The sequence below is a fragment of the Penaeus chinensis genome, chromosome 37 (genome assembly GCF_019202785.1).
Source record: "Penaeus chinensis breed Huanghai No. 1 chromosome 37, ASM1920278v2, whole genome shotgun sequence".
NCBI lineage: Eukaryota > Metazoa > Arthropoda > Malacostraca > Decapoda > Penaeidae > Penaeus > Penaeus chinensis.
Window position 1 is genome coordinate 14,738,022 of NC_061855.1, and position 10,835 is coordinate 14,748,856.

Genomic DNA, 10,835 nt, shown 5'->3' on the forward strand with positions numbered 1-10,835 from the left:
GTGGAGGTGATTGTGGGGTAGGGGAAGAAGGGGTGGAACGTTTATTCTGTCTGCTGCGGGTAGTGCGGGGAGGGAGAGGGGAAGGTGTTGGGGCTGTAGTAGAGATTGGAGTGTCTGGATTTAGGATGGCAAAATAATTTGACTGGGGAAGGTAGGAGGTAGAAGAGGGGAATATAGATGGAGGGGGGTTAGGTTTAGGAGACGGTGTACGAGCTAGGGGGGTAGGGGGAGTGGCAGAGTGAGCGACATTACTAGAGTAGGGGGTAAGAGAAAAACCTCGTCGACGAGCCTCCTGTCTGGCTTCACGTAGAGTGAGTCCAAGTCTGAATCTGAGAGTTGCTACCACAGACTCAAATTTGTAGGTGGGGGCAGCCTCTATAAAATACATTATGGGGGCCGCCACAGTTTGCAAATGTGCGTGATTGTGCAGAGCAGTTTGATCGAGTATGGCAAGGTTGGGCACATAGCCGGCATCTGGCTGTGGAATGACAGTGTTTGGCTGGGTGTCCTAAACGCCAACAATTTTGGCACTGACGAGGAGGAGGTTGGTATGGTCGGACAGGTAGGGATTCCCCCACCTATGTAAACATTAAAGGGAAGGTCATGTCCACGGAAAGTAATTTTGGCAATGTTGATGGATTTCTTACGATTTCCTCTGGGAGGAATGGAGTAGCATTGTACATATGTCGCATCATAGTCCGTGAGACAGGCGAGTAAGTCTTCTCCACAATCTGACCATTCTTTGTCATAGATTGGGCAATCTGTTGGGGAGATAGAGACAGCTCCGGTGTAAGTATTGAGGGTTGGATGAGGTTCTGTAGGGATGGGATTCCCACATAGATCAGTTAGTTTTGTTTATGCTATAGCTTGGTTTTCAGTTGTTACTGTGACGAGACGGGAGTAGTCGGCTCGGCTACGGAAAGAGACTTTGCCTACTTGTTTTTGGAGGCATTGCTGGAAGAGGAGGGTGTTTTTAGAGTAGGGAGCTGTGGGAGGGATCACGAAAAATCGAGGTGGGGGTAGTAGAAGTGCGGGGACGTGTGGAGGAGGGTGTTGAGGGAGGTAGTGTTATGGGGAGGTGGGCAATAAGGTTGTAAAGTAGTAATAAGGGGAGATGGGGTGGTTGATGAAGAAGGTTGTGGGGGTAAAGGTGTTGAAGTTGAGCATGTTGGGAGAGTAGAAATGTCTCCTGGGGGTTGGCTGTTGATTAGGGTTGATACTGTACTAGTATGCATTGATGATGGGGTAATTGTTGCAGTGTTCGGAGCCGTGGTCAAAGGAGAGCCGGGATTGGGGCTATTTGATGAAGGGGCAAGCCTCATTGCCCCTAAAAGTGGGATTACGTCTTCATCATTGGCCATGATAAGCCTGGAGTATGTTGGGGAGAAAAAAAAAAAAAAAAAAAACAGTCCACCCCTCAGGGTCCCCTTGAGGGGTAAGGGCCAGGTAAGGCAGGGGAATACCATGCCCATGGCTCCCTCAGGCCTTTCAGGACTGACACAAAGTCAGCCTTTCATCCTTTCAGCACGGCTCTCACACCTTAGGAGGTGGTTAGTAGAAGGGACTGAAACGAAAAGTATGAGTGGAAAAAAGACCATGCAAAATTAGTTGAGTCGATGGCTGAGTCCCAAGGTTGAGGAGTTCCCCATCATTGGGTCTCAGTCTCCGTCTCCTAAGACCCCCCACGACAACAACGGGCAAAGGATTGGAGGGGTTTGAGGAAGGAAAACAGGTTGTCAAAGCAGAAAGTGTGAGATTCTGTAAGGATGTCTGATAGGTTGGGAAGTCGGTGAAGCGAGGATAGGTGGGGGAAAGCAGAGATATGGCAAGGCAATAGAACATGTGGAACTGAAAAAGGGACATTACTTAAGGGACATAGGGGTGGATCGGAGTGTGACATCAGTGTGTGTTAGACGGGTGTGGCCAATGTGTAAGCGGGCGAGAGCCGTCACCCAACGTCTGTTTCGATGAAATGAGAGCTGACCAGGAGGAGGTTTATAGTTTTACAGTGTGTAATTTATTAGTGTGAAGACTTGACCAGAAAGATTGCCATCGATAATACAAGGTCTTAAAGTGTGGGTAATAATCCGTGGCTGGGATATGTGAGAAACGTGGTTGGTTTGATGTGGACATGGCAGCGTAGCGTGCTAGAGTATCTGCCTGTTCATTGCCGAGGATTCCAACATGACTAGGCACCCAGCAGAATTTGATTGTTTTATGGCGTGTGGACAGGTAGAACAACCAGTTCTGGATCTTACAAACATGGGGGTTGGTCGAAGCACTTGCCAACTTTTCAGCGAATTTTCAGATTTCTATTTGATTTAGCTGCCATACGTAGAGGTTTGAAGTATGAGGTATTTTCTATATTCAAGAAATATACAAATGTCATTGTTAATTGTTCTATTCAAATAAAGGCGGAATGTCGATAAACAATTCCAAGAAGTCACATTTGAAAAGTATTCCATAGAAAGCCAACTATAATTAATACTGCACATTTTGTAACCAGTTATTTGAAAAAAAAAAAAATAAATAAATAAAATATCTTATTTTGTTTCTAAAAATGGATATTAATACACTTCCTGGCTATTTATATTCCATGATATATCGGCTTGATAAGTCAAACGCAGGTGTCGTAGGGGAAGTCACCGCCGTGGTACAAGTGTTAGCGCGCAGAACCGCGGTTGATTAGGAAGGGCATCCAATCATGCTCTTTGTAACAAACAACCTAGGGTTTTCGCCTCATTCATAAAAATACTATTTACACTTTGTTTACATCGAAGTGGTTGCCAGATGTACAAAAGCGGGACCCAGCATGTGTACCGAAATATAATTCCGAAACTGTACAAATTTGTGTATATATATGTATATATATGTATATATATATATATATATTTATTTATATATATATAACACACACATACACATATCTATATATGTATATGAATGTATATATATATATATATATGCATACACTCAGAGAGGAAGAGACAGAATGTGTATTAAAATGAGACTTCTATTATTAACTGTGATAATTTTGTATTTACATGATTAAATTACATTTATTTGTATGAAAAGATATACAAAATTTCCATATTCAGTTAATGTGGGTTACTCATTCTGTCTTATTTTTGGTGGAATGATTTAATCAAATTACATCAATTATTATACTTTAATAAAATTTATCAAAATAAAATTCATTCTATGATTAATACTAAAGAGAGATAAAGAAAAGTCAAAGCATTTAAAAGAAAATACAATACAGATCTAACTCAATACAAAACAGATTTAACAGTTCCTGCATACACAATCTTCAACAGTCAAATCTCACAGTCCCCTGCTCAACTACAAGCATTATAGAAACTAGTAAAGAAGCATACTACAAATATATATGATTCCTTTAAAAAATGTTCTAGATATTTTCAATTACTTTCTACAAAAGGTAAAGCTGATGCTGTGTGTAGTGGTGGGTTTAGTACTGTGTATTTGGATTTCTAATGACCTAATCAACTGTGTCCATTAAGAAATAAGTGTATCATAATATACCTTCATTAAATGTATGAATTTTCTCCACAAGACAGTGGAGAAAATTAAAATAATAAAATGATTTCCTCTTACTACAATTAGTGGCTATATCTGCAAAAAGGTCTAATGACAATATACTGTATGTTATCCTAAAACTGTTCATGAGCTGAAAATGTTTGCAAAAGAGAATTTGAGCTGTGCTTTGTTACGGGTGTGAGCTATCCCTATGTAAAAAAATTATAATTCAATCTTTGCTGGTTTTACAATAGGAAATTCAAGAGGAATGATAAAACAACATTCACACTACAAACTCTCATGAAAATTCACAGAGCCACAGGAACAACCTCATACACCTGCCCACCATATACTCTACAAATTAACCCAATGCTACAGGGGACGGCATGTATGTAAATGGCCTGCCTAATGTGAGTTTACTTTCCCAACTGTATTCACACATAAATGGCTCCAAAAGAGCTTATTCACCAAGAAGTCAATTACTAGTACTACCCGGCAGCATTGGGCTAACACATATTGTACTCTTTCAATTGATAATTACAGGTACAGTGGAATGCCCTCCAATGGTCTAAAAGGCCTAATCTTCACTTATACAAATAAATCATAAATTTTTTTTTGTAAATGAGAAATATAATCCTTAAAAGTAATACACCGAGATTAGAAGGAAAAAGAAAGAAAGAAATAAAAAATAAAAAACAAGAGCTAAATGGATACCTATTTTGAGAATTCTTTAAAATTTACATCCTTAACAAAATATGGCAGTTAAAAATAATTTCATATAAATATATTTTTTGGGGGGGAGGGGGTCTCTAATCCATATAAAGAGTTCTCACTAGAAATATTCATCCGCAGTTAATTATTAAAACATTAGCATATCAACTCTGATACAGCCCCAAAGAGAATTATCATGGTCTCAATCAGGCTATGAAATTATAAGATGAAAAAAAGAAAACCTATGCTTCATTACACAGAAAAAGAAGTCTCTTACTTTTGTTTAATTATCCATTTATCATTAGGAGAATCTATTCATTTTCCTGCAGTTCCTCCCTACAGAATTTTAAGAGTGAAAGACAGATCAGCCAATTGAAAAAAAAAAAAAAAATACATAAACTGTAAGTGCGAGATGGCATAAAAAACACAAAAGGCAACACACTGTCAACAAAATTAATAAAATTAACAAAAAATAATCATTACTTCAATAATAATAATAACAGAAAATTCAGAAAGAAGAAATAACATTAATCCGACTCTGATTCTGATTCGGCTATGATTCTTGCCCTCGATGCTTTGATTGGAGAGTTAAACTGCGGCGACTGCGATCTCTGACTGGCGTACAGGCTGTGGGCATTGCGTCTGCCTCGACCTATGAGGGCAGAAAATGACAGCATGTCAATATTAACATACCAATGAGTGACTGGAAGACTGCTAGCTCCAGGGAGATACTATTTCCATGCTCAGCATCCTATTCCGAGCCACCCTGACCAGCAGTGCAAGTTGAATTGCAGAAAAGTGAATAATACAAAGTGAGAAAGAGAGAAAAAGAAAGAGAGAGAGTGAGACAAATAACAAAATATTACTTATTATTCTTATTTTTCCACTGAGTTATAAACTACCTATAGAGATGATATGAGTCTGTGCAAGGAAAACGCTCTATTATCATCTGGATAAAACAAATCTAATGACAAATATGGGCAATGAAAAATTACGAAAAAGCTAAAAATGAGAAAATTACATTGGAAATGAGACAGAGTCTTATCACTGCACATGAGTGTTCATGTGTGCCTGGCCTAAAAGCTGTGCACCCATCAGAGCTGCTAGTCCAGTAAGCCTAATGCCCATATTTTGGCCCATGTGATTGCTGTTAACAATACCAAACGTAATTAAAAATAAAATACATTCTTGCTGAAATAAAGAAACAGGGGAAACAGATGAGATCAAAGAAGCTTAATAACTAACTCCTAGGTGACTGGGAATTTCTAGAGCCATCTATCTGTAAACAAAATTAATTGCCTAAATGGATTTGGAAATGAATGTCATCATGAAGATATAAAATGAAGGGAGGCAGGATTCAATTATTCTCTCATACACTACTAACCTGAATCAGCTATGATGTTGCCAAGGTCCAGTTCCTCTATCTCCTTCTTTCTTTCAATCTTCTTGCAAAGTTTCTTGCACTTGTCAAGGGTCGGAGCACCTGAAATCAGCAACACTCTTTCTGTCAGTTTGGGATATGATACCTATATTTTGTTTGATGATATCATTCTTCTATGATGTAGTTGTGTTAAGTTTTGCTTTGTTTTGCTCTGAATTCTTTTGTCTTCCTAGAGCACAATCATGGAAACTATACCTGATCACCATTCAATCAAACCACTAAATTAATCCATATATCTATTAGACAATGTCCATATGTGAAAAAGGCAAGCAAAATATTGTTTTAGAGCATTCATACTGAATTCATGTAAGCATCATGTCCAATCTTGAATATTATGAAAGATATAAAAAGAATATCAAAGTGCACAAACATGACATTGCAGAGTCAACTCTGACATAAAAAAAGAGAAAGAAAGATAGAAACAAACAAACAAAAATAGTAATTATACGGTCTTCATACTATATTGGGCATCGGCCTTCAAGCCTGCTATTTAATCAGCTGACTGTGTTAGGCAAATATAAGTTCCTTCCTATTATGCAGCCATCTTAGTCTCTCCTTTGTATAATGTCATATTTTGAGGAGTACCACATGCTCAAATGAACAAAAAATATTTCATCAAATCAAAATAAAACAATTTTCTTTGTTTTACCAAAGATGAATACAAATGACAATAAGTGTTATGACTGATATGTACGCATATGATATGACTGATATGTATGAATTGAAAATTGCTCAAATAACCTGTGGATAATTATAGTTCTCTGGAAGGAAAAGCAGACATACACAAAAATTGATTAGTTTTCACATATTTCTGAAATAAAGTTTTTCTAAACCCTTCTACAGTCAAAAATGGAATATTTACCAACAATCCCAACAATGAAAGCAGCAACAAGATTCGCATTTATTTATGAAAAAAAAAAAAAAAAAAAAAAAAAAAAAAAATTATAACTTATATGGAATCCTTCAGTCAAAGGGTTCTCTACTACTTGCCAAAGATAACCAAACCAGGTAGATGACACTTACCTTTAAGTCCCTGTTCTTCCATCACACTCAGGAGCTTGGCCTTTTTGGCTGCAACACTCTTGCAGCCTTCCAGAAGTTTGTCATAGTTGTTGATGTGGATGCCACAGGTGCGGATGTACTTTTTGAGACGGGCTAGTTTGTCCTCTCCCTGGAGGAATCAATTTAGTGCTAATGAGTAAGCCAGTTTGATTGGGATTGAAGTGGTAAGAGAGTCCTAAAAAAATTCCCACAGCATTCTTTATTTTCCTTTTTAGTAGGAAAGCAGAGGGAAGTTGAACAGAAACCAAAGGAGTGAAAGATCATGAGACATAAACATCTACACTATAAAAACAAAAACATAAACTCACCTTTGATTGCTTTGGTGACTTTTTACTGGCTTCCTTTTTGGCTGGCTTCATCTCTTTTGAGGATTCTTCATTCTCACTATCAGAGTTGAGTGACGAATCTGAACTATCACTGCCTGCCTTGTCTGCTTTTGGAGCCTTCTTTGACACCAGTTTTCCTTTCTCTCCTGTTCCTTCTTTCTTCTTCTTGGCTAAAGGTTCATCACTGTCTGAATCACTCATTTGTGCAGGTTTAGGTGGCCTTTTCTCTGCTGCCTTAGTATTCTGCTTCGCGGTAGTTTTCTTGGCTAGTGGCTCTTCGTCGTCAGAACTGCTGCCGCCATCTGAGTTTCCTGAACTATCATCAGCAGTCTTTTTGGTCTTAGGCTTTCTCCCTCTCTTGGGCGTCTTCTTACTCTCCTTCTCTGGCTCTGACTCTGAGTCCAGGTTGCTGCTAGGATGGTTCTTCTTTGCATCCGCATCACTTCCATCAGAATCCTCGGAGTCTTCCTCCTTCTTCTGTTTTGAGGAAATACTCTTCTTCATCTTTGCACTTGCCTCTGCATCTGAGTCACTGCCTGACTGGTCATCCTTCACCTGTTTCCCTTTCTTTTTACTCAGTGGTTCCTCATCTGAGTCACTTGGGGTTTCCATCTTCTTTCTCTTGGGACTTGGGCCTTTCGTCATACTCAGAGGTTCCTCTTCATCTGAACTGCTTGGCTTGTTTCTTTTCTTTCCTTCCCTGTCTTGCTTTTGCTTGTTGTCAGATCCACCAGACTTCTCTTCCTCTGTGTGCTCACTCTTTGCAGCCTTCTTCGTCTGCAGTGGTTCATTGTCAGAATCACTCTCACTCTTGGCTTTTTCAGCTTTTGGAGTTTGTTTCTTCTTCGCTAATTGATCATCATCAGAGTCATTATCATTTGTAGCATTTTTGGCTTTGATTTTCGATTTTGGAGTCGGCTTTTTTTTCTGTAATGGCTTGTCATCAGAGTCACTGTCGCTGGCAGCTTTTTTTGATTTTGGAGCCGGCTTCTTTTTCTGCAAAGGCTCATCATCTAAGTCACTATCACTGGCTGCTTTTTTCGACTTTGGAGTCGGCTTCTTTTTCTGCAAAGGCTCATCATCTGAGTCACTATCACTGGCTGCTTTTTTCGACTTTGGAGTCGGCTTCTTTTTCTGCAAAGGCTCATCATCTGAGTCACTATCACTGGCTGCTTTTTTCGACTTTGGAGTCGGCTTCTTTTTCTGCAAAGGCTCATCATCTGAGTCACTATTATTGGCTGCTTTTTTCGATTTCGGTGTCGGCTTCTTTTTCTGTAAAGGCTCATCATCTGAGTCACTATCACTGGCTGCTTTTTTCGACTTTGGAGTCGGCTTCTTTTTCTGCAAAGGCTCATCATCTGAGTCACTATCACTGGCTGCTTTTTTCGATTTTGGAGTCGGCTTCTTTTTCTGTAAAGGCTCATCATCTGAGTCACTATCATTGGCTGCTTTTTTCGATTTTGGAGTTGGCTTCTTTTTCTGTAAAGGCTCATCATCTGAGTCACTATTATTGGCTGCTTTTTTCGATTTTGGAGTCGGCTTCTTTTTCTGCAAAGGCTCATATTCTGAGTCACTATCATTGGCTGCTTTTTTCGACTTTGGAGTCGGCTTCTTTTTCTGTAAAGGCTCATATTCTGAGTCACTATCATTGGCTGCTTTTTTCGACTTTGGAGTCGGCTTCTTTTTCTGCAAAGGCTCATCATCTGAGTCACTATTATTGGCTGCTTTTTTCGATTTTGGAGTCGGCTTCTTTTTCTGTAAAGGCTCATCATCTGAGTCACTATTATTGGCTGCTTTTTTCGATTTTGGAGTCGGCTTCTTTTTCTGCAAAGGCTCATCATCTGAGTCACTATTATTGGCTGCTTTTTTCGATTTTGGAGTCGGCTTCTTTTTCTGTAAAGGCTCATCATCTGAGTCACTATTATTGGCTGCTTTTTTCGATTTTGGAGTCGGCTTCTTTTTCTGCAAAGGCTCATATTCTGAGTCACTATCATTGGCTGCTTTTTTCGACTTTGGAGTCGGCTTCTTTTTCACTAAGGGCTTGTCATCAGAGTCATCATCACTGGCTGCTTTTTTCGCCTTTGGAGTTGGCTTCTTTTTCACTAAGGGCTCATCATCAGAATTACTGTCGCTGGCAGCTTTTTTTGATTTCGGAGTTGGCTTCTTTTTCACTAATGGCATGTCATCAGAGTCATCAGAGTCATCACTCTCTGCATCTTTAGACTTCTGACTGACCTCTCTGGCTCTTTTCTTTGTTATAAGTGGCTCATCATCAGAGTCACTGGAACTCACTGCTTGTTTGGCCTTCTTCCCTGGCTTAACTGCTTTTCCTTTGCTCTTCTTTGGAACTTCTTCATCATCATCAGAATCGGAATCACTGTTCTTAGATTTCTTCTTGGCCAGCTTTGTGTTTCTGGCAGGCCACCTTGCTCTTTTGTTTGGGCTTTGTTTTTTTGCCTCCCTTCTTGGCCTCAGGCTCATACTCTGACTCACTTGATGACCCTTCTGAGCTAGACTCACGCAAGGAGGCTTTGCTGGATTTCCTTGGCCTCCCTCTGCTCTTCACAAGAGGTTCATCATCATCAGAATCACCAGAATCATCACCTTTCCCTGCTTTGTTCTTCTTTTTGGTATTCTTGCCTTTTGCTGATGACTGTGTAGACTTTTTCTTTTTCGACAGCTCTTCTTCATCTTCGCTGGAGTCCTCAGATAACATCTTGGAACTCTTTGCTGGCTCTGGTTTGGGCTCAGAAAGATCCTGTCCTGAGTCCTCATTAGGTTCCTTCTTCTGTACTTTCGTCTTAGGGGCTTCCATTGCCAGGGGCTCATCAGAGTCCAAATCCTCATTTGATTTGTTTCCCTTCTTGGAGTCTGACTTAGTACTGGCTCTCCTCTGTGCCACATTCTCCTCCCCTGACTCTTCCTCTGAGCTATCCAACCTGCTCAGGCCAGAGTCCTCATCTTCGGACTCTTTGTTAAGGATGTTCTTGATGTCATCCTCTGTCACCGAGGGTTTCTTTCTCTGCATCACATTTGTCTCCTTCTTCACACCTTCCTCCTCATTCTTAGACCTCTTCCTGGGTGTCTCCTCCTCATTCCCTGGGGACAGAGCTCGCTTTCTGTCCACAATCCCATTTGCCGCTTCCATGGCTGAGTTGTTCTCTTTGTCCTCTGTGACTCCTGCTTCTTCTGACTGTGGCTTGTCTTCCTTCTCCTGGATGGGCTTGCGACTCAGCTTGTTCACTGGGATCTGGCAAGGAGGGAGCATTGAAAGAGTGTGCTTCTGAATACATATAATACCAGGCTATACATTTCATGGCAAATATCTAAAGGAAAGTTCCATAATGAAAGAAACAGGAATGAAAGGAAGGAAAAAGTACACTACTAAAAAACACTGTATTCTCACAAGTTTTGTTTTATTATATACTGAGTAAAATTTTGATTAAAAGTTACATCCACATCAAAACACATCATAAATGTGATAACAGCACATGTATTACTAATGCCATTTGTGCAAACATTAACATATTGCTTAGAGTAAATCAGAAAGAAAAACTTACTAGCTAAAGGTACATACTTGCAGCAGAGGAGAATTGCCTGTGATAAATGAACGGACAGGTTTTCCTAACTTGGGCGTACTTGGCTTTGACTTCGGTATTCTGGATAGCTGTTTGTCTTCAACTGTGGTCCGAGCAGTAGCCTTGTTCTCCTCCGTATTCATCTGTGTAAATTTGTTTTCATATCAAGGGTCTAGAGAA

General features: G+C 39.9%; 1 protein-coding gene across 1 annotated transcript; it reads right to left on the reverse strand.

Moving 5' to 3' along the window:
* Positions 1–3,155: 3,155 nt before the first annotated feature.
* On the reverse strand, positions 3,156–9,698 carry LOC125045472 (nucleolar protein dao-5-like). Its single transcript, XM_047642752.1, has 4 exons — positions 7,060–9,698; positions 6,713–6,860; positions 5,633–5,731; positions 3,156–4,900 (listed from the first exon to the last, which is right to left on the reverse strand). Exons 1-4 carry the CDS (start codon positions 9,556–9,558, stop codon positions 4,776–4,778), a joined length of 2,871 nt encoding a protein of 956 aa, XP_047498708.1. The 5' UTR covers positions 9,559–9,698; the 3' UTR covers positions 3,156–4,775.
* Between the last annotated feature and the right edge of the window lie 1,137 nt (positions 9,699–10,835).